The 21,311-nt window shown below is 37.8% G+C and overlaps 1 protein-coding gene across 5 annotated transcripts in view; it reads left to right on the forward strand.

Annotated features, from left to right (window-relative positions):
• IPO11 (importin 11) overlaps positions 1-21,311 on the forward strand; it is a 337,786-nt gene that overhangs the window by 86,644 nt on the left and 229,831 nt on the right. For all 5 annotated transcript variants that reach the window (XM_077117257.1, XM_077117259.1, XM_077117260.1 and 2 more), the window contains exon 3: positions 12,255-12,355. In XM_077117257.1, coding sequence (XP_076973372.1) covers positions 12,255-12,355 — 101 coding nt within the window. The remainder of the gene's footprint in view (positions 1-12,254; positions 12,356-21,311) is intronic.

The following is a 21,311-nucleotide window of genomic DNA, read 5'->3' on the forward strand; positions in this document are numbered from 1 at the left end:
TCCTGGTGTACGTAACAATTTCAAACCAGCACAATACCTTTGTTATAATTGATAAAAAAAAAAAATTAAAACATTGGTGTTAACAATAGTTCATAGCTTGTATTAGGTATATTTTTGCACTTATACCTCCCTTTTAACGATATTTTGTAATAGTATCATGAATTTGTTATAGTTCATAAAAGAACCATCTTATATTTGTACTATTAATTACTTTCATCATCCACAAGAGTGTTCTCTGTTATACAGTCTCATGTTTTATCCTCTAGCTTTCCTACTAGCGACATTTACAACCCTAATCTTCCCCTTTCGATCACAGTAAAACACATTCATCACAGTAATGTGCTATTACCAGTGTCTGTTTCCATTTACTGTCAGTCTAATTAGGAATTCTGTATGCATTAACTTTCAGCACCTCATTCTGTACCCTCAGTTTATCTCCTGGTGTATTAGCTAGGGTTCTCTACCGAAGGAGAAGATATCTGTAAATATAAAATTTATAAAACTATTGGGGATGTAGAGGCCAAGGTCTGTACTGCAGGCTACAAGTTGCAGCTCCATGTGAAGGTCTTCAGCGAACTCTCAGGAGAGGCTGGATAGGCAACTGTAGGGATGTAACACTCCAAGATCTATAGGGCAGGCTTTTATTTTTTTTTTAAGTTTATTTATTAATTAAAAAAATAAAGAAACAAAATAAAACAACATACATAATCAGTAATTCACAATATCATCACTTAGTTGCATATTCATCATTTCTTAGACCATTTGTATTAATTCAGAAAAAGAAATAAAAAGACAATAGAAAAAGAAATAAAATGAACACAGGAAAGAAAAAAAAAAGATTATACCTACCATACCCCTTACCCCTTGCTTTCATTGATCACTAGCATTTAAACTAAATTTATTTTAGCATTTGTTCCCCCTATTATTTATTTTTATTCTATATGTTCTACTCCTTTGTTGACAGGGTAGATAAAAGCATCAGACACAAGGTTTTCACAGTCACACAGTCACATTGTGACAGCTGTATCATTATTCAATCATCCTCAAGAAACATGGCTACTGGAACACAGCTCTACGTTTTCAGGTAGTTACCCCCAGCCTCTCCATTACATCTTGAATAACAAGATGATATCTACTTGATGCACAAGAATAACCTCCAGGATAACCTCTCAACTCTGTTTGGAATCTCTCAGCCATTGACACTTTGTCTCATTTCACTCTTCCCCCTTTTGGTCGAGAAGATTTTCTCAATCCCTTGATGCTGGGTCTCAGCTCATTCTAGGGTTTTTCTCAATCCCTTGATGCTGAGTCTCCATTCATTCCAAGATCTCTGTCCCATGTTGCCAAGAAGGTCCACACCCCTGGGAGTCACGTCCCATGTAGAGAGGGGTGGGGTGGTGAGACTGCTCGTTGTGTTGGCTGGAGAGAGGGGTCACATCTGAACAACAAAAGAGGCTCTCACTGGGGTGATTCTTAGGCCTAAATTTTGAGTAGACTTGACCTATCCTTTGCGGGGTTATGTTTCATGTGAACAAACCCCAAGACTGGGGCCTCTGCCTATAGCTTTGGTTGTCCACACTGCTTGTGAGAATATCAAGAATTCAACTTGGGGAAGTTGAATTTCTCCCCATTCTCACCACTCCCTGAAGGGGGCTTTGCAGATACTTTTCCACTCACTGATTGACTCACTCTGGGTTTCATCGGGGCATCACTCTGGACAAACCAGCAAAATCTCATGTCCTACCCGAGATTCCAAGTACTTATGGCGTTCAAACTATTTACATAAGTTATATTAGGAAATGCACTAGTCAAAATATAAATTCTGTAGCAAATAAACATTTTTTGCTTTAGTCTCACACAGAAGGTGACATTTTAAAATATTAATTACCATCTATTTTCAGTACCGTGGAATAAAGGCATTCCTTTGTTTTTCCTCATGCAAAAACATTTTTAAAATTGTACCTTGTACATTCCACTATTATTATACACTCTAGGCATTCCTAGATTATACCATCTCAATCTTTAACATCTATCTTTCTTTCTGATTTCATTTATGTCCCCAGCCCTCCTCCCTCTATCATTCTCACATGCAGCTTCATTCAGTGTTTTAATATAATGATATTACAGTTAGGTAGTATTGTGCTGTCCATTTCTGAGTTTCTGTATCCAGTCCTGTTGCACAGTCTGTATCCCTTCATCTCCAATTACCCAATATCTTACCCTATTTCTGTCTCCTGATGATCTCTGTTACGAACAAAATGTTCCAAGTTGATTCAGTAATGTCAGTTCATATCAGTGAGACCATACAGTATTTGTCCTTTACTTTTGGCTAGTCTCACTCAGCGTAATGTTCTCAAGGTCCATCCATGTTGTTACATACTTCATAAGTTTATTCTGTCTTAAAGCTGCTTGATATTCCATTGTATGTATATACCACAGTTTGTTAAGCCACTCGTCTGTTGATCGACATTTTGGCTGTTTCCATCTCCTTGCAATTGTAAATAATGCTGCTATAAACATTGGTGTGCAAATGTCCATTTGTGTCTTTGCCCTTATGTCCTCTGATATTGCTGGGTCATATGGCAATTCTATATTCAGCTTTTTGAGTACCTGCCAAACTGCCTTCCACAGTGGTTGCACCATTTGACATTCCCACCAACAGTGGATAAGTGTGCCTCTTTCTCCACATTCTCTCCAGCACTTGTTGTTTTCTGTTTTGTTGATAATGGCCATTCTGGTGGGTGTGAGATGATATCTCATTGTGGTTTTGATTTGCATTTCTCTAATGCCCAGGGACGTTGAACATCTCTTCATGTGCATTTTGGCCATTTGTATTTCTTCTTCTTAGAGTTGTCTGTTCAAGTCTTTTTCCCATTTTGTAATTGGATTGGCTGTCTTTTTGTTGTTGAGTTGAACAATATCTTTATAAATTCTGGATACTAGACCTTTATCTGATGTGTTGTTTCCAAATATTGTCTCCAATTGTGTAGGTTGTCTTTTTACTTTCTTGATGAAGTTCTTTGATGCACAAAAGTGTTTAATTTTGAGGAATCCCCATTTATTTCTTTCTTTCTTCAGTGCTCTTGCTTTAGGTGTAAGGTCTATAAAACTGCCTCCAATTATAAGATTTATAATTTATTTCCCTACATTTTCCTCTAGCTGTTTTATGGTCTTCGACCTGAGGTTTAGATCTTTGATCAATTTTGAATTAACTTTTGTATAGGGTGTGAGATACGGGTCCTCTTTCATTCTTTTGCATATGGATATCCAGTTCTCTAGGCACCATTTATTGAAGAGACTGTTCTGTCCCAGGTGAGTTGACTTGACTGCCTTATCAAAGATCAAATGGCCATAGATGAGAGGGTCTATATCTGAACACTCTATTCGATTCCATTGGTCAATATATCTATCTTTATGTCAGTACCATGCTGTTTCGACCACTGTGGCTTCATAATATGCCTTAAAGTCAGGCAGCGTGAGACCTCTGACTTCGTTTCTTTTTTCCTCATGATACTTTTAGCACTTCGAGGCACCCTGCCCTTCCAGATAAACTTGCTTATTGGTTTTACTATTTCTGAAAAGTAAGTTGTTGGAATTTTGATTGGTATTGCGTTGAATCTGTAAATCAATTTAGGTAGAATTGACATCTTAACTATATTTAGTCTTCCAATCCATGAACATGGTATGCCCTTCCTCTATTTAGGTCTTCTGTGATTTCTTCTAACAATTTTTTGTGGTTTTCTTTGTATAGGTCTTTTGTCTCTTTAGGTGAATTTATTCCTAAATATTTATTCTTTTGATTGCAATTGTAAATGGAATTCTTTTCTCAATTTCCCCCTCATATTGTTCATTACTAGTGTATAGAAACACTACAGATACTTGAATGTTGATCTTGTAACCTGCCACTTTGCTGTACTCGTTTATTAGCTCTTGTAGTTTTGCTGTGGAGTTTTCAGGGTTTTCGACATATAGTATCATATCATTTGCAAACAGTGAGGGTTTTACTTCTTCCTTTCCAATTTTGATGCCTTGTATTTCTTTTTCTTGTCTAATTGCTCTGACTAGAACTTCCAACACAATGTTGAATAACAGTGGTGATAGTGGACGTCCTTGTCTTGTTCCTGATTTTAGGGGGAAAGTTTTCATTTTTTTCCAATTGAGGACGATATTAGCTGTGGGTTTTTCATATATTACTTTTATCATTTTAAGGAAATTCCCTTGTATTCCTATCCTTTGAAGTGTTTTCAACAGGAATGGATGTTGAATTTTGTCAGATCCCTTCTCTGCATCAATTGAGATGATCATGTGATTTTTCTGCTTTGATTTGTTGATATGGTGTATTACATTATTTGATTTTCTTATGTTGAACCATCCTTGCATACCTGGGATGAATCCTACTTGGTCATGATGTATAATTCTTTTAATGTGTTGCTGGATTCGATTTGCTAGAATTTTGTTGAGGAGTTTTGCATCTATATTCATTAAAGAGATTGGTCTGTAGTTTACTTTTTTTGTAATATGTTTGCCTGGTTTTGGTATGAGGGTGATGTTGGCTTCATAGAATTAATTAGGTTGCTTTCCCTCCACTTCAATTTTTTTGAAGAGTTTGAGCCGGATTGGTACTAATTCTTTCTGGAATGTTTGGTAGAATTCACATGTGAAGCCGTCTGGTCCTGGACTTTTCTTTTTGGGAAGCTTTTGAATGACTGATTCAATTTCTTTACTTGTGATTGGTTTGTTGAGGTCATCTGTTTCATCTTGAGTCAAAGTTGGTTGTTCATGCCTTTCTAGGAAGTTGTCCATTTCATCTACATTGTTCTATTTATTGGCATAAAGTTGTTCATAGTATCCTGTTATTACCTCCTTTATTTCTGTGAGGTCAGTGGTTATGTCTCCTCTTCCGTTTCTGATCTTATTTATTTGCGTCCTCTCTCTTCTTCTTTTTGTCAATCTTGCTAAGGGCCCATCAATTTTATTGGTTTTCTCATAGACCCAACTTCTGGTCTTATTGATTTTCTCAATTGTTTTCATGTTCTCAGTTTCATTTATTTCTGCTCTAATCTTTGTTATTTCCTTCTTTTTCCTTGCTTTGGGGTTAATTTGCTGTTCTTTCTCCAGTTCTTCCAAATGGACAATTTATTCCTGAATTTTTGCCCTTTCTTCTTTTTTGATATAGACATTTAGGGCAATAAATTTCCCTCTTAGCACTGCCTTTGCTGCATCTCATAGGTTTTGATATGTTGTGTTTTCATTTTCATTTGCCTCGAGATATTTACCGATTTCTCTTGTAATTTCTCCCTTGACCCATTGGATGTTTAAGAGTGTGTTGTTGAGCCTCCACCTATTTGTGAATTTTCTGGTGCTTTGCTTGTTATTGATTTCCAACTTCATTCCCTTATGATCTGAGAAGGTGTTTTGTATGATTTCAGTCTTTTTAAATTTGTTGACACTTGCTTTGTGACCCAGCACATGGTTTATCTTTGAGAATGATCCATGAGCACTTGAGAAAAATGTGTATCCTGCTGTTGTGGGGTGTGTGATGTCCTATAAATGTCTGTTAAGTCTGGCTCATTTATTGTAATATTCAAATTCTCTCTTTCTTTATTGATCCTCTGTCTAGATGTTCTGTCCATCGATGAGAGTGGGTGATTGAAGTCTCCAGCTAGTATGGTAGATGTGTCTATTTCCCTTTTCTTTGTTTGTAGTGTTTTCCTCATGTATTTTGGGACATTCTCGTTTGGTGCATAAATATTTATGATTGTTGTGTCTTCATATTGAATTGTTACATTTATTAGTACATAGCATCCTTCTTTGTCTCTTTTAACTGTTTTACATTTGAAGTCTAATTTGTTGGATTTTAGTATAGCTACTCCTGGTCTTTTCTGGTTGTTATTTGCGTGAAATATCTTTTCCCAACCTTTTACTTTCAACCTGTGTTTATCTTTAGGTCTAAGATGTGTTTCCCGTAGACAGCATATAGAAGGATCTTGTTTTTTAATCTATTCTGCCAGTCTGTGTCTTTTGATTGGGGAGTTCAATCCATTAACATTTAGTGTTATTACTGTTTAGTGTTAGTACTTTCCTCTACCATTTTGTCTTTTGTATTTTATATGTTATATCTAATTTTCCTTCTTTCTACACTCTTCTCCACGCCTCTCTCTTCTGTCTTTTCGTATCTATCTTTAGTGCTCCCTTTAGTATTTCTTGCAGAGCTGGTCTCTTGGTCACAAATTCTCTCAGTGATTTTTTTTGTCTGAAAATGTTTTAATTTCTCCCTCATTTTTGAAGGACAATTTTGCTGCGTATAGAATTCTTTGTTGGCAGTTTTTCTCTTTTAGTAATTTAAATATATCATCCCACTGTCTTCTTGCCTCCATGGTTTCTGCTGAGAAATCTACACATAGTCTTATTGGGTTTCCCTTGTATGGGATGGATTGCTTTTCTCTTGCTGCTTTCAAGATCCTCTCTTTCTCTTTGACCTCTGACATTCTGACTAGTAAGTGTCTTGGAGAACGTCTATTTGGATCTATTGTCTTTGGGGTATGCTGTACTTCTTAGATCTGTAATTTTAGGCCTTTAATAAGAGTTGGGAAATTTTCAGTGATAATTTCTTCCATTAGTTTTTCTCCTCCTTTTCCCTCCTCTTCTCCTTCTGGAACACCCACAACACATATATTTGTGCGCTTCATATTATCATTCAGTTCTCTGAGTCCCTGCTCATATTTTTCCATTTTTTCCCCTATAATTTCTGTATCTTGTCGGATTTCAGATGTTCCGTCCTCTAGTTCACTAATCCTAACCTCTGTCTCTTGAAATCTGCCATTGTAGGTTTCCATTGTTTTTTCATATCTTCTACTGTACTTTTCATCCCCATAAGTTCCATGATTTGTTTTTTCAGACTTTCCATTTCTTCTTTTTGTTAATTCCTTGCCTTCTTCATATCCTCCCTCAATTCATTGATTTGCTTTTTGATGAGGTTTTCCATGTCTGTTTGTACATTCTGAATTTGTTGTTTCAGCTTTTGTAACTCATTTGAACTATAGGTTTTTTCCTTTGACTTGGCCATATCTTCAGTTTTCCTGGTGTGATTTGTTATTTTTTGCTGGCATCTAGACATTTAATTGCCTTAATTAGTTTATTCTGGAGATTGCTTTCACTTCTCTTACCTAAGATTTTCTTGCTAGATGAATTGGTTGTCTATCTGTTTTTTGACCTTCAGTTCAGCTTTTTCTGACCCTCTAGCTTAGGTTTTGTTTAACAGAGGATACTTTTTCAGTTCTGTTTTTTTGTTTCTTGCCCTGTTTGTATGGTGCCTTTTCCCTCCCCACCCTTAGAAGGGTCTTAGATATTATAGACTCCATCCTGGCTTTTCTGGACTAAAGTGGCCTCCTATCAGGGGGAAGGAGTTACCTGTGTCAGTTTCCCTGAGTGTGAGACCCAGCAGGCTAAGACTTTCCTGTGAAGTCTCTGGGCTCTGTTTTTTTTATCCTGCCCAGTATGTGGCGCGTCTGCCTGCGGGTCCCACCAGGAAAAGATGTTGCAGCACTTTTAACTTTGGAAGACTCTCCCTGCTGGGGGTGTGGTGGAGACAGAGGTGAGGTTGTAGGCTGGTTTTAATGGCTTCAAATTGCCAAGCCTTTCGGTCTGAATTCCTTGAGAGAGGGTTTCCACCTGAGTTGTTCTTCACCCCTCCCCTGGGGAAGGCACAGGTGGGAGACAGCCCTGAAAGCAGCCTATTTCTGCCTATGCCTGGGGCAGTTACAGCCTGAGAAGTCCCACAACTGAATCCAGAGGCTGCTAAGTCTCCGTAGAAACATAGCCACTAAAACTGCCGTTTACTCCCCTTTCCTCTTTTTCTGTGAGCCCAATGAGCAAACTCCGCTTGACCAGGTTTAGAGTCTCTTTCCTTTCCCTCTAGGAAGCCACCTGTGGGGGAGGGCTGCCGTCCGCCGGTCACTGCGGCTTGGGGAATTCACGATTCTGGGGGGTGCTCGCAGCCAGTCCAGCTGGTCCAGACTGGGGTACGTTGTGTGTTTGGTCACTGACGTGGCTCCAGGAGCTGTTCTGTATTGTTTCTGGTTATTTAGTAGTTGTTCTGGAGGACGAACTAAAATGCTCACATCGCTAAGCCGCCATCTTGGCCCCACCTCCTTCCTTCAACTTATTGATTTGAGTTTTGGTTTGGTTTTGAAGATTTCTTTGAATATCTTTAAATAGTTGTGTTAACTCCTGTATCTCATTTGAAGTGTTTCTCCCTTCTTTCTTCCTTGTATGACTCATTTTTTTTTTGCTGGCATCTAGGCATTTGATTTCCTTAATTAGTTTATTCTGGAGATTGTTTTCACTATTTTACCAAGGATTTTCTTGCTGGATGGCTTTGTTCTCTGTCTGTTCTTTGAAATTCAGTTCACCTTATCCTAGGCCTTTAGCATAGCTTCTGTTTAACTGATTTGAATTTTCCAGCTCTTGTTTTTGTGGTTCTTGCTCTGCCTATATGGAACCTTTTCTTTTTTCTTTTGAGTAGGGTCTCCCCACATATAATCGCCCCAGTCAGATTTTCTAAGACAAGACAGGCCCAGATCTCAGAAAGGGGCTATAATCAGAATCAAGTTTCCTGGAGAATGAGACCCAACAGGTTGCCAGTCTTTCCTACAAAAACTTCTAGACTCTGTGCTTTTCCTTTTCTGCCCAGCAGGTGGTGCTTGTCAACGCACAGCTCAGGCACGTGTAAAGTGGTAGGGAACCTTCAATTCTCAGCAGACCCTGTCCTTGTCAGCTCCGTGTTTGAGCCCAAGGCTGAGGTTTAAGACGGACTTCAGCTGTTTCTGTTTTCCAGCCCCTGGGGTCTGTATTCTCTGAATGAGGGCCATTACTTGGCTGAGTCCTGCCCTTTTCCTCCCTTTTCTTGGGGAAGAAAATTATCTTCCTCACTTGATTTGATATTTTGTCATTCAAACATACCTTAGCTGAGCCGTTGCCCGGGTCAGTGCTAAGAATTAAAAATGCTTTAAAATGACTGCTGAAAAAAGTTAAAATAAATTAATACCCTTTTTAGAGCTGGTCCCCAGCCCCCCATCCCACACCCTCTGGGTTTACCATTCAAGAGCTGGCATTGGTAACCAGCTCTCTGTGCCCCCTTTCTTTGGCCACAGCCATTTTCCAGTATTCTGAGCTCAGCAGACTCCAAAAACCTCTTTTGTTTGTTTATTTGTTTTCTTCATCAGTGCTTCCCTGTGCTGGGAGAAAACTTGGAGTTCCTTTAGTCGTTTCTCTGGGTTTATCTGTGCTTTGAGCTTGTATTCAGCAGTCCAGATTTATTATTTAAATCTGCAATTGGAGCTTGCTTGATCTCTTCTTGCCTTGTTCCCAGTAGAGACAGTAGTTACTGTTTCTTTTTTCCCACCAGGAAGTGTCTACAAAACAGCCTGTCATGAGAGTGGGGAAGGAATGTCATCCTTCTTGGTTTGGGAGACTTCGTTTACAGTTCAGTGCTGTGATCTTGGCCCTTCTGTCATTTCCATGCTGGCGTACAACATGTGTCCGGTCACCAAAGTTCCCCAAACATTTGTTCCAGACAGTTCCTGACTGTTTACTAGCTGCACTAGAGGAGTAACTCAGTTCCTCACCTTCTTATGCCACCATCTTGCCCCGCCTCTTTGGTTTGTTGTTTTATTCTTTATTTCAGTGTCCTTCATAGAGCAAGAGTTTTTAATTTTAATGAAGTCCTACATCAATTTTTTTTTCCCAGAGATTGTATTTTTTCTAAGAAGTCATTGCAAAAACCCAAGGTCACCTAATTTTCCTTCTGTATTATCCGTTGGAACTTTTATAGTTTTGCATTTTACATTTAGGTTTACTATCCATTTTGAATTAATTTTTGTGAAAGATGTAAAGTCTGTGTCTAGAGTCATTTTTTGTTTTTGTAGGATGTTATCCTATTATTCTAGCACCATTTGTTGAAAAGACTATCCTTTCTCCATTGAAATGACTTTGTTCCTCTGTCATAGGTGAGTTGACCATACTTGTGTGGATCTATTTCTAGGCTCTCTCTTCTGTTCCATTGATCTATTTGATTGGTTCTTTTGACAGCACCATACTGTCTTGATCATTTTAGCTTCAAGTTTTAAAGTGGGTAGTGTCAGTCCTCTGTTTTTGCTCTTTTTCAGTATTATATTGACTATTTTGGGCCTTTGCATATGAACTTCAGAATTAATTTTTTTCATATCCACAAAAAACTTGCTGGAATTTTGATTAGGAGTGCATTAAATCTATATATCAAGTTGGGAAGACTTGACATCCTAATAATATTGAGTCTCTTATCCCTCCATTTATTCAGATCTTGTTTGATTTCTTTCATCAGTTTTATAATATTTTTATGTAGATTCTTTATATATTTTGTTAGACTTATACCTATGTATTTCTTTTATTTTTGGTGTTAATGTAAATGTTTTTGCAGTTTTAAATTTCAAATTCCAAATGTTTATTGATGGTACATACTAAAGCAGTTGGCTTTTGTGTGTGAACGTTGTATTATGCAGTGTTGTTTTAATCAGTTATTATTTCCAGGAGGTTTTTTTTTGTTGATTTTTGTGGGGATTTTCTTCAAAATCATATCACCCAAGCATAAAGACAGTTTTATTTCTTCCTCCCTAACATGTATACCTTTTTATTTCCTTTTCTTCTCATACTGCGTTAGCTAGTACTTCCAGTATACTGTTGAACAGCAGTGGTGAAAGGGGATGTCCTCTCATATTAGAGAAGATGAATCTGGTTTCTCACCATTAGGTATGATGTTCGGTGTAGGTGTTCTGTCTGTGTTCTTCATCAGTTTGAGGAGCTTTCCCTTTTTTCCTGGTAGGAGGGATGTTTTTAACAATGAAAGGTGTTGGGTTTTTGTCAGATATTCTTTCTGCACCTATGAATATGAGCATATGACCTTTCTTCTGTAGTGTGGGATGTGGTGGAATACATCAGTGGACTTCTGTTCAACCAGTCTTGCAAATCTGGAGTGAATCTTACTTACTCATAATTCTTTTAATTAATTGTTGGATTCTATTTGCTAATATTTTGTTGAAGAGTTTTGTATCTCTGTTGATGAGAGATATTGGTCCATAATACTCCTTTCTTGTAATATTTTTGTCTACTTTTGATAGGAGGTGAATGCTGGCCTCATTAAATGAGTTAGAAAGTGTTTTATTTTTTGGAAATGATTGTAGTGAATTGGTTTCATTTCTTCCTCAAGTGTTTGGTGGGATTCACCAGTGAAATCGTCTGGACTTAGTGCTTTCTGTTTTAGGAAGTTATTAATTGCTAATTCAATTTCTTTAATAGATATAGATCTATTCACAATAAGTTTATCCTTGTGTATTATTTGGTAGACTGATCTTTCAAGGAATTTGTTCATTTAAGTTATGAAATTTGTGGGTATAGAATTCATAATAGTCATTTAAGTTTTTACAAAAAATAGAACACTATAGTTCTTAATTTGTATGATGTTTTAAATTACAGTGTACTGAATAATGTTAGTGTTACTATTCACTTTCTTATACATTTATAGCTGACAACAAATTTTAAATGACAAATTTTTTTCACATTGAATATTAAGAGTACTTTGCATGGTTTTTAATTGCACCATAATTTTTGTCATTTCCCGGTGCTATGAAGAGTGAGGACTGCCTTTATTTGGTTTAAGAGAATGAACAAATTGAGTAGCAGTCCGTTCTGAACTGAAATTATTCATATTGTATTTGCACTTACATGATTTAAGAATAGTTTGCTTCTTAAACTTATTTGTCAGTTTCATTGTTTTGATAATTAAGGTTATTTCATACTATATATTAACATCCAAGAGGCTTTGAGTAGAACCTTTTAATTTATGCTATAGTAAGGTTGCTTTTTTTTTTAATATAGCAGTATTTATTTTAGTTTTGTATATGTGTTTGTGTATATGTGGGGGAGATTATGTTATTCATTTGAAATATAATTAGTTATGTTTCTGAGTTTAATATTTTATTACGGAAAATTTCAGGCATATTTTAAAGTAAAATAGTATAATGCATCTTCAGGTACCTATTATTTAGCTTGAACAATTAACATTTCTGAGCAGATAATTTGTGGAACTATAGGAAAATTATGATTATAGTGATAAAATGTAAACAAAACATTAAAATAAAAAAACTTTGCTTTATTGTGGATATATCAATTATACTTTTAATTTATTACATGGCCATTGTAATCCCTGTTTTTATTTACAGAATATCTTCACAAACCACACTCTGGATATAAATGTAAGGTGGCTTGCTGTGCTGTATTTTAAAAATGGAATTGATCGCTACTGGAGACGAGTTGCACCTCAGTAAGTTCTGCCCTCTTAACCACCAGTGCAATCCATTCCAAATTAAACACGATAAAGGAATGTATGTGTTTATCTTCATTCTTTATAGAAAAGAATGCTTAAACTACTGAAGAAGGAAAGTGTCTAGGCAGTTAATTACAAATCATGTACATTGTTTCTGGAGAGGTAGGTGGGATGTTGGTTTTCTGCTTGGAGCATCATTGCATCTCTAAATATTATGGATACAAAATCAATACAGAGTAAATAAGGAATAAGTTATGTTGAAACTTCTTTTCTTTTCTTCTTTGAGAAGTGTGAGGTTAGGATTTTTTTTTTAGGTAAGTTGTGGATTTACAGAAAAATCATGCATAAAATATAAGGTTCCCTATCCCACACTATACTGACATCTTGCATTACTGTGGTGCATTTGTTACAATTGATGAAAGCACATTTTAAAATTATATTACTAATCATAGTGTATGATTTACCTTAGGATTCACTGTTTGTATTGTACAGTCTCATGAATTCTACTTTTAAATTTTTATTCTAGTACCATATACAACCTAAATTTTTTAATCTTTTTAACCACATTCAAATATATAACAGTGTGATTAATTATGTTCACAGTGTGCTCCTGTCACCACCAGTCATTACCAAAATGTTTCTTTGTTCAAAATAGAAACTTTGTATATTTAAAGCTTTAAGTCCCTGTTTTGTACTCCCATCCTGGCCTGTGCTAACCTTTATTCTGGATTCTGATTCTAAATTTGCTTACTCTAATTATATAAGTTAGATTGTATAATATTTGTCCGTTTGTATCTTGCTTATTTCACCCAATATGATTTCTTCAAGGTTCATCCATGTTGTCCATGTATCAGAACTCCATTGCTTTTTTTTTTATAGTTTTTTTATTAATTAAAAAAAGAATTAACAAAACAATTAGAAATCATTCCATTCTACATGTACAATCAGTAATTCTTAATAACATCACATAGTTGCATATTCATCATTTCTTAGTACATTTGCATCGATTTAGAAAAAGAAATAAAAAGACAACAGAATAAGAATTAAAACATTAATAGAAAGAAAAAAAAAACCCTATACCTCACATGCAGCTTCATTCAGTGTTTTAACATAATTGCATTACAATTGGGTAGTATTGTGCTGTCCATTTCTGAGTTTTTATATCCAGTCCCGTTGTACAGTCTGTATCCCTTCAGCTCCAATTACCCCTTCTCTCTCTTTTTTTTTTTTTAACGGAAAAAAAGAAATTAACCCAACATTTAGAAATCATACCATTCTACATATGCAATCAGTAATTCTTAACATCATCACATAGATGCATGATCATCAATTCTTAGTACATTTGCATCGGTTTAGAAGAACTAGCAACATAACCGAAAAAGATATAGAATGTTAATATAGCGACAAAAATAAAAGTAATAATAGTAAAGTCAAAACAAAACAAAACAAAACAAAACAAAGACCAATAGCTCAGATGCAGCTTCATTCAGTGTTTTAACATGATTACTTTACAATTAGGTATTATTGTGCTGTCCATTTTTGAGTTTTTGTATCTAGTCCTGTTGCACAGTCTGTATCCCTTCAACTCCAATTGCCCATTATCTTACCCTGTTTCTACCTCCTGCTGGACTCTGTTACCAATGACATATTCCAAATTTATTCTCGAATGTCTGTTCACATCAGTGGGACCATACAGTATTTGTCCTTTAGTTTTTGGCTAGACTCACTCAGCATAATGTTCTCTAGGTCCATCCATGTTATTACATGCTTCATAAGTTTATCCTGTCTTAAAGCTGCATAGTATTCCATCGTATGTATATACCACAGTTTGTTTAGCCACTCTTCTGTTGATGGAGATTTCGGCTGTTTCCATCTCTTTGCAATTGTAAATAACGCTGCTATAAACATTGGTGTGCAAATGTCCGTTTGTGTCTTTGCCCGTAAGTCCTTTGAGTAGATTCCCAGCAATGGTATTGCTCGGTCGTATGGCAATTCTATATTCAGCTTTTTGAGGAACCGCCAAACTGCCTTCCACAGTGGTTGCACCTTTTGACATTCCCACCAACAGTGGATAAGTGTGCCTCTTTCTCCGCATCCTCTCCAGCACTTGTCATTTTCTGTTTTGTTGATAATGGCCATTCTGGTGGGTGTGAGATGATATCTCATTGTGGTTTTGATTTGCATTTCTCTAATGGCCAGGGACATTGAGCATCTCTTCATGTGCCTTTTGGCCATTTGTATTTCCTCTTCTGAGAGGTGTCTGTTCAAGTCTTTTTCCCATTTTGTAATTGGGTTGGCTGTCTTTTTGTTGTTGAGTTGAACAATCTCTTTATAAATTCTGGATACTAGACCTTTATCTGATATGTCATTTCCAAATATTATCTCCCATTGTGTAGGCTGTCTTTCTACTTTCTTGATGGAGTTCTTTGATGTACAAAAGTGTTTAATTTTGAGGAGCTCCCATTTATTTATTTCCTTCTTCAGTGCTCTTGCTTTAGGTTTAAGGTCCATAAAACCGCCTCCAATTGTAAGTTTCATAAGATATCTCCCTACATTTTCCTCTAACTGTTTTATGGTCTTTGATCTAATGTTTAGATCTTTGATCCATTTTGAATTAACTTTGTATAGGGTGTGAGATATGGGTCTTCTTTCATTCTTTTGCGTATGGATATCCAGTTCTCTAGGCACCATTCATTGAAGAGACTGTTCTGTCCCAGGTGAGTTGGCTTGACTGCCTTATCAAAGATCAAATGTCCGTAGATGAGAGGGTCTATATCTGAGCACTCTATTCGATTCCGTTGGTCGATATATCTATCTTTATGTCAGTACCATGCTGTTTCGACCACTGTGGCTTCATAATATGCCTTAAAGTCAGGCAGCGTGAGATCTCTGACTTCGTTTCTTTTTGCCTCATGATACTTTTAGCACTTCGAGGCACCCTGCCCTTACAGATAAATTTGCCTATTGGTTTTTCTATTTCTGAAAAATAAGTTGTTGGGATTTTGATTGGTATTGCATTGAATCTGTAAATCAATTTAGGTAGGATTGACATCTTAACTATATTTAGTCTTCCAATCCATGAACACGGTATGCCCTTCCATCTACTTAGGTCTTCTGTGATTTCTTTTAGCAGTTTTTTGTAGTTTTCTTTATATAGGTTTTTTGTCTCTTTAGTTAAATTTATTCCTAGGTATTTCATTCTTTTAGTTGCGATTGTAAATGGGATTCGTTTCTTGATTTCCCCCTCAGCTTGTTCATTACTAGTGTATAGAAATGCTACAGATTTTTGAATGTTTATCTTGTAACCTGCTACTTTGCTGTACTCATTTATTAGCTCTAGTAGTTTTGTTGTGGATTTTTCCGGGTTTTCGACGTATAGTATCATATCGTCTGCAAACAGTGATAGTTTTACTTCTTCCTTTCCAATTTTGATGCCTTGTATTTCTTTTTCTTGTCTAATTGCTCTGGCTAGAACCTCCAACACAATGTTGAATAATAATGGTGATAGTGGACATCCTTGTCTTGTTCCTGATCTTAGGGGGAAAGTTTTCAATTTTTCCCCATTGAGAATGATATTAGCTGTGGGTTTTTCATATATTCCCTCTATCATTTTAACGAAGTTCCCTTGTATTCCTATCTTTTGAAGTGTTTTCAACAGGAAAGGATGTTGAATCTTGTCAAATGCCTTTTCTGCATCAACTGAGATGATCATGTGATTTTTCGGCTTTGATTTGTTGATATGGTGTATTACATTAATTGATTTTCTTATGTTGAACCATCCTTGCATACCTGGGATGAATCCTACTTGGTCATGATGTATAATTCTTTTAATGTGTTGTTGGATACGATTTGCTAGAATTTTATTGAGGATTTTTGCATCTATATTCATTAGAGAGATTGGCCTGTAGTTTTCTTTTTTTGTAATATCTTTGCCTGGTTTTGGTATGAGGGTGATGTTGGCTTCATAGAATGAATTAGGTAGTTTTCCCTCCACTTTGACTTTTTTGGAGAGTTTGAGGAGAGTTGGTACTAATTCTTTCTGGAATGTTTGGTAGAATTCACATGTGAAGCCGTCTGGTCCTGGACTTTTCTTTTTAGGAAGCTTTTGAATGACTAATTCAATTTCTTTACTTGTGATTGGTTTGTTGAGATCATCTATTTCTTCTTGAGTCAAAGTTGGTTGTTCATGTCTTTCCAGGAACCCGTCCATTTCATCTAAATTGTTGTATTTATTAGCATAAAGTTGTTCATAGTATCCTGTTATTGCCTCCTTTATTTCTGTAAGGTCAGTAGTTATGTCTCCTCTTCCATTTCTGATCTTATTTATTTGCGTCCTCTCTCTTCTTCTTTTTGTCAATCTTGCTAAGGGCCCATCAATCTTATTGATTTTCTCATAGATCCAACTTCTGGTCTTATTGATTTTCTCTATTGTTTTCATGTTTTCAATTTCATTTATTTCTGCTCTAATCTTTGTTATTTTTTTCCTTTTGCTTGCTTTGAGATGAGTTTGCTGTTCTTTCTCCAGTTCTTCCAAGTGGACAGTTAATTCCTGCATTTTTGCCTTTTCTTCTTTTCTGATAAAGGCATTTAGGGCAATAAATTTCCCTCTTAGCACTGCCTTTGCTGCGTCCCATAAGTTTTGATATGTTGTGTTTTAATTTTCATTCGCCTCTAGGTATTTACTAATTTGTCTTGCAATTTCTTCTTTGACCCACTTGTTATTTAAGAGTGTGTTGTTGAGCCTCCATGTATTTGTGAATTTTCTGGCACTCCGCCTATTATTGATTTCCAACTTCATTCCTTTATGATCTGAGAAAGCATTGTGTATGAAATTTGTTAAGACTTGCTTTGTGACCCAGCATATGGTCTATCTTTGAGAATGATCCATGAGCACTTGAGAAAAAGGTGTATCCTGCTGTTGTGGGATGTAATGTCCTATAAATGTCTGTTAAGTCCAGCTCATTTATAGTAATATTCAGATTCTCTATTTCTTTATTGATCCTCTGTCTATCTAGATGTTCTGTCCATTGATGAGAGTGGTGAATTGAAGTCTCCAGCTATTATGGTATATGTGTCTATTTCCCTTTTCAGTGTTTGCAGTGTATTCCTCACGTATTTTGGGGCATTCTGGTTCGATGCCTAAATATTTATGATTGTTATGTCTTCTTGTTTAATTGTTCCTTTTATTAGTATATAGTGTCCTTCTTTGTCTCTTTAACTGCTTTACATTTGAAGTCTAATTTGTTGGATATTAGTGTAGCCACTCCTGCTCTTTTCTGGTTGTTGTTTGCATGAAATATCTTTTCCCAACCTTTCACTTTCAACCTATATTTATCTTTGGGTCTAGGATGTGTTTCCTGTAGACAGCATATAGAAGGATCTTGTTTTTTGATCCATTCTGCCAGTCTATGTCTTTTGATTGGGGAATTCAGTCCATTAACATTTAGAGTTATTACTGTTTGGTTAATATTTTCCTCTACCATTTTGCCTTTTGTATTATATATATCATATCTGACTTTCCTTCTTTCTACACTCTTCTCCATACCTCTCTCTTCTGTCTTTTCGTATCTGACTCTAGTGCTCCCTTTAGTATTTCTTGCAGAGCTGGTCTCTTGGTCACAAATTCTCTCAGTGACTTTTTGTCCGAGAATGTTTTAATTTCTCCCTCATTTTTGAAGGACAATTTTGTTGGATATAGTAATCTTGGTTGGCAGTTTTTCTCTTTTAGTAACTTAAATATATCATCCCACTGTCTTCTAGCTTCCATGGTTTCTGCTGAGAAATCTACACATAGTCTTATTGGGTTTCCCTTGTATATGATGGATTGCTTCTCTCTCGCTGCTTTCAAGATCCTTTCTTTCTCTTTGACCTCTGACATTCTAACTAGTAAGTGTCTTGGAGAACGCCTATTTGAGTCTAATCTATTTGGGGTGCGCTGCACTTCTTGGATCTGTAATTTTAGGTCTTTCATAAGAGTTGGAAAATTTTCAGTGATAATTTCTTCCATTAGTTTTTCTCCTCCTTTTCCCTTCTCTTCTCCTTCTGGGACACCCATAACACGTATATTTGTGCGGTTCATATTGTCCTTGAGTTCCCTGATACCCTTCAAATTTTTCCATTCTTTTCCGGATAGTTTCTGTTTCTTTTTGGAATTCAGTGTTCCATCCTCCAAATCACTAATTCTATCTTCTGTCTCTTTAAATCCATCATTGTAGGTATCCATTGTTTTTTCCATCTTTTCTACTTTATCCTTCCCTTCCATAAACTCTGTGATTTGTTTTTTCAGTTTTTCTATTTCTTGTTTTTGTTCAGCCCATGTCTTCTTCGTGTCCTCCCTCAATTTATCGATTTTGTTTTTGAAGAGGTTTTCCATTTCTGTTCGTATATTCAGCATTAGTTGTCTCAGGTCCTGTATCTCATTTGAACTATTGGTTTCTTCCTTTGACTGGGCCATATTTTCAATTTTCTGAGCGTGATCCGTTATCTTCTGCTGGCGTCTGGGCATTTTGTCAGATTTCCCTGGGTGTTGGACCCCACAGGTTGAAAGATTTTTCTGTGAAATCTCTGGGTTCTGTTTTTCTTATCCTGCCCAGTAGATGGCGCTCGTGGCACACGTTTGTCTACGGGTTCCACCAGTAAAAGTAGCTGTGGGTCCTTTAACTTTTGAAACTCTCGTCGTGGGGAAGGTTCGGCAGCGGAAGCGGCTTGGAAGAGTGCCAGCTGGCCCGGGGGTCCGAACGCGGGCAGGGTCACCGGCCGTCGCAGCCCGAGGGGACCACCTGCCCAATTCTGCCAGTTGGCCTGGGAAGGAGGAAGGAAGGGACTCCGGCCGCTTGCCGTCCCGCCCGGGAAAGCCCGCGCCCCTCGGCGATCTCACCGGAGCTGGTTCCCCCAGACAGTCAGCCGTTACAGGGTGGGGTACGCCGTCCCTTTGATGTCTGTCGTCGCTCCGGGAGCTGGTCCGTATCATCTCCACTCCCCCAGTAGCTATTCTGGAGGAGAAAAGGTGAGGGTGGCAAGGCTGTCGAGGCCGGTGGCGGAGGAGCCGGTGAAGGCGGAAGAGGGCACGGTGGTGGTCGGAGAGCCGCCGGAGCAGGAGGAGAAAGGGAAGGATAAGATGGCGGATGGAGCGCCGCCGGACCAGAAGAGGGAAGAGGGAGAGGAGGGCGGGCTGGCTGGCGGGGCTTGAGCTCCGCGCCGGGCTGGCGGACAAAGAGGGAGAGGCGGGCGGGCTGGCTGGCGGGGCGTGAGCGCCGTGCCGGGCCGGCGGACAAAGAGGGAGAGGTGGGCGGGCCGGCTGGCGGGGCGTGAGCGCCGTGCCGGGCCGATGGACAAAGAGGGAGAGGCGGGCGGGCTAGCTGGCAGGGCGTGAGCGCCGGCGGACAAAGAGGGAGAGGCGGGCGTGCTGGCTGGCGGGGCGTGAGCCCCGTGCCGGGCCGGCGGGCAAAGAGGGAGAGGCGGGCATGCTGGCTGGCGGGGCGTGAGCGCCGCGCTGGGCCTTTGGACAAAGAGGGAGAGGATGGCGGGCTGGTTGGCGGGGTGTGACCTCCTTGCCGGGCCCGCGGACAAAGAGGGAGAGGAGGGCGGGCTGGCTGGCGGGGCGTCCATTGGTTGTTTAAGAGTATGTTGTTCAGTTTACATATATCTGTGTGTTTCCATTTCTCCTTCTCTTACTGACTTCTAGCTTCCTTCTCTGGTGGAGAGGATACAGTATGCCGTTTCAATGTTTTTGAATTATTGAGGCTTGTTTTGTGAACTGAACAACTATGGCCTATCCTGAACAGTGATCCATATGCTTAAGAAGAGGGCTTATTCTTTGTTATTGGGTGACGTGTTCTGTATGTCTGCTAGGTCTAGCTCATTTAGAGTATTGGTCAAGTCTTCTATTTTCTTATTGAGCTTCTATCTAAATGTTCTATCACTACTGGAAGTACTTTTAATGTAGAACCATATGGTCTACCTTCAAATCTGCCAATATTTGTTTCATATATTTTGGGGCTCTGCTGTTTTTCCTTGATTTCTCCTTCATGTTGTTCATTACTAGTATATAGAAATTTTATGTTATTTTGTTGAATTGACTCCTTTATCAGTATATAGTGGCCATCTTTGTCTCTGGTAACAGTTTTGGACTTTTAATATTTCGTATGATTTTAATGTATCTACCCCACCTCTCTTTTGGTAGCTTTTACTTTCAACCTTTCACTTTCAATTTAGTTGTGTCTTTCAGTTTAAGGTGAGTCACTTGTGGGTATTGTTGGGTATTGTTCTTTTATCCATTCTGTCAATCTCTGCCTTTGACTAGGGTGTTTTATCTATAATCTCCTTGGCTTATTGATTGTTTTCTGGATATCCTTATCGTTCTTTCTCTGTATTTTTCTTCATTTTCTTGAACATTTTTAATATCTTTTTTTTTTTAAGTCTTTTATGTCCATAGTTTTGCCTTCTTTATTGATGCTTTCTAGCTATTTATTTTCTTCCCTTGGAATGGCCATCATTTCTTGTGTTATCTTTTTCTTGTAATCTTTTGTGGCATACTGTTCATTTTATTCTTTTATAATGTTACTTCTGGGATTTGTTCCCTGAAATATGTGTTTGTATCCAGCTAGTGATATGACTTAGTCTTTCTTGAGAGTCAGGTGCTAAGAAAACCAAGAAACAAGAAACCCTGAGCAGAAAACACCTTTTATAGTCTCTACACATTGACTTAGTGCTGACTGTTGCTCTCTTTCAGAGTTCAGCTCTCCTACCAAGAAGTTCAGCCCAAGGGTACCATAAGAACCCACAATTGAATGTATAGTATAGGATCTTTTCTGTTTTTGTGGACTTGTGTTTCTCTGGGCTTGTGTTTGTACATGGCCTTATGTGTTCCGCTCTGTACAGGAATTTGAATCCCTCCTGTAATGCCCAGGAAATAGATCTCCTTCTCTGGAAGGTTCCTGCAAGTTCCTCAGCA

This window comes from Tamandua tetradactyla, chromosome 9, assembly GCF_023851605.1.
Source record: "Tamandua tetradactyla isolate mTamTet1 chromosome 9, mTamTet1.pri, whole genome shotgun sequence".
Classification (NCBI taxonomy): Eukaryota; Metazoa; Chordata; class Mammalia; order Pilosa; family Myrmecophagidae; genus Tamandua; species Tamandua tetradactyla.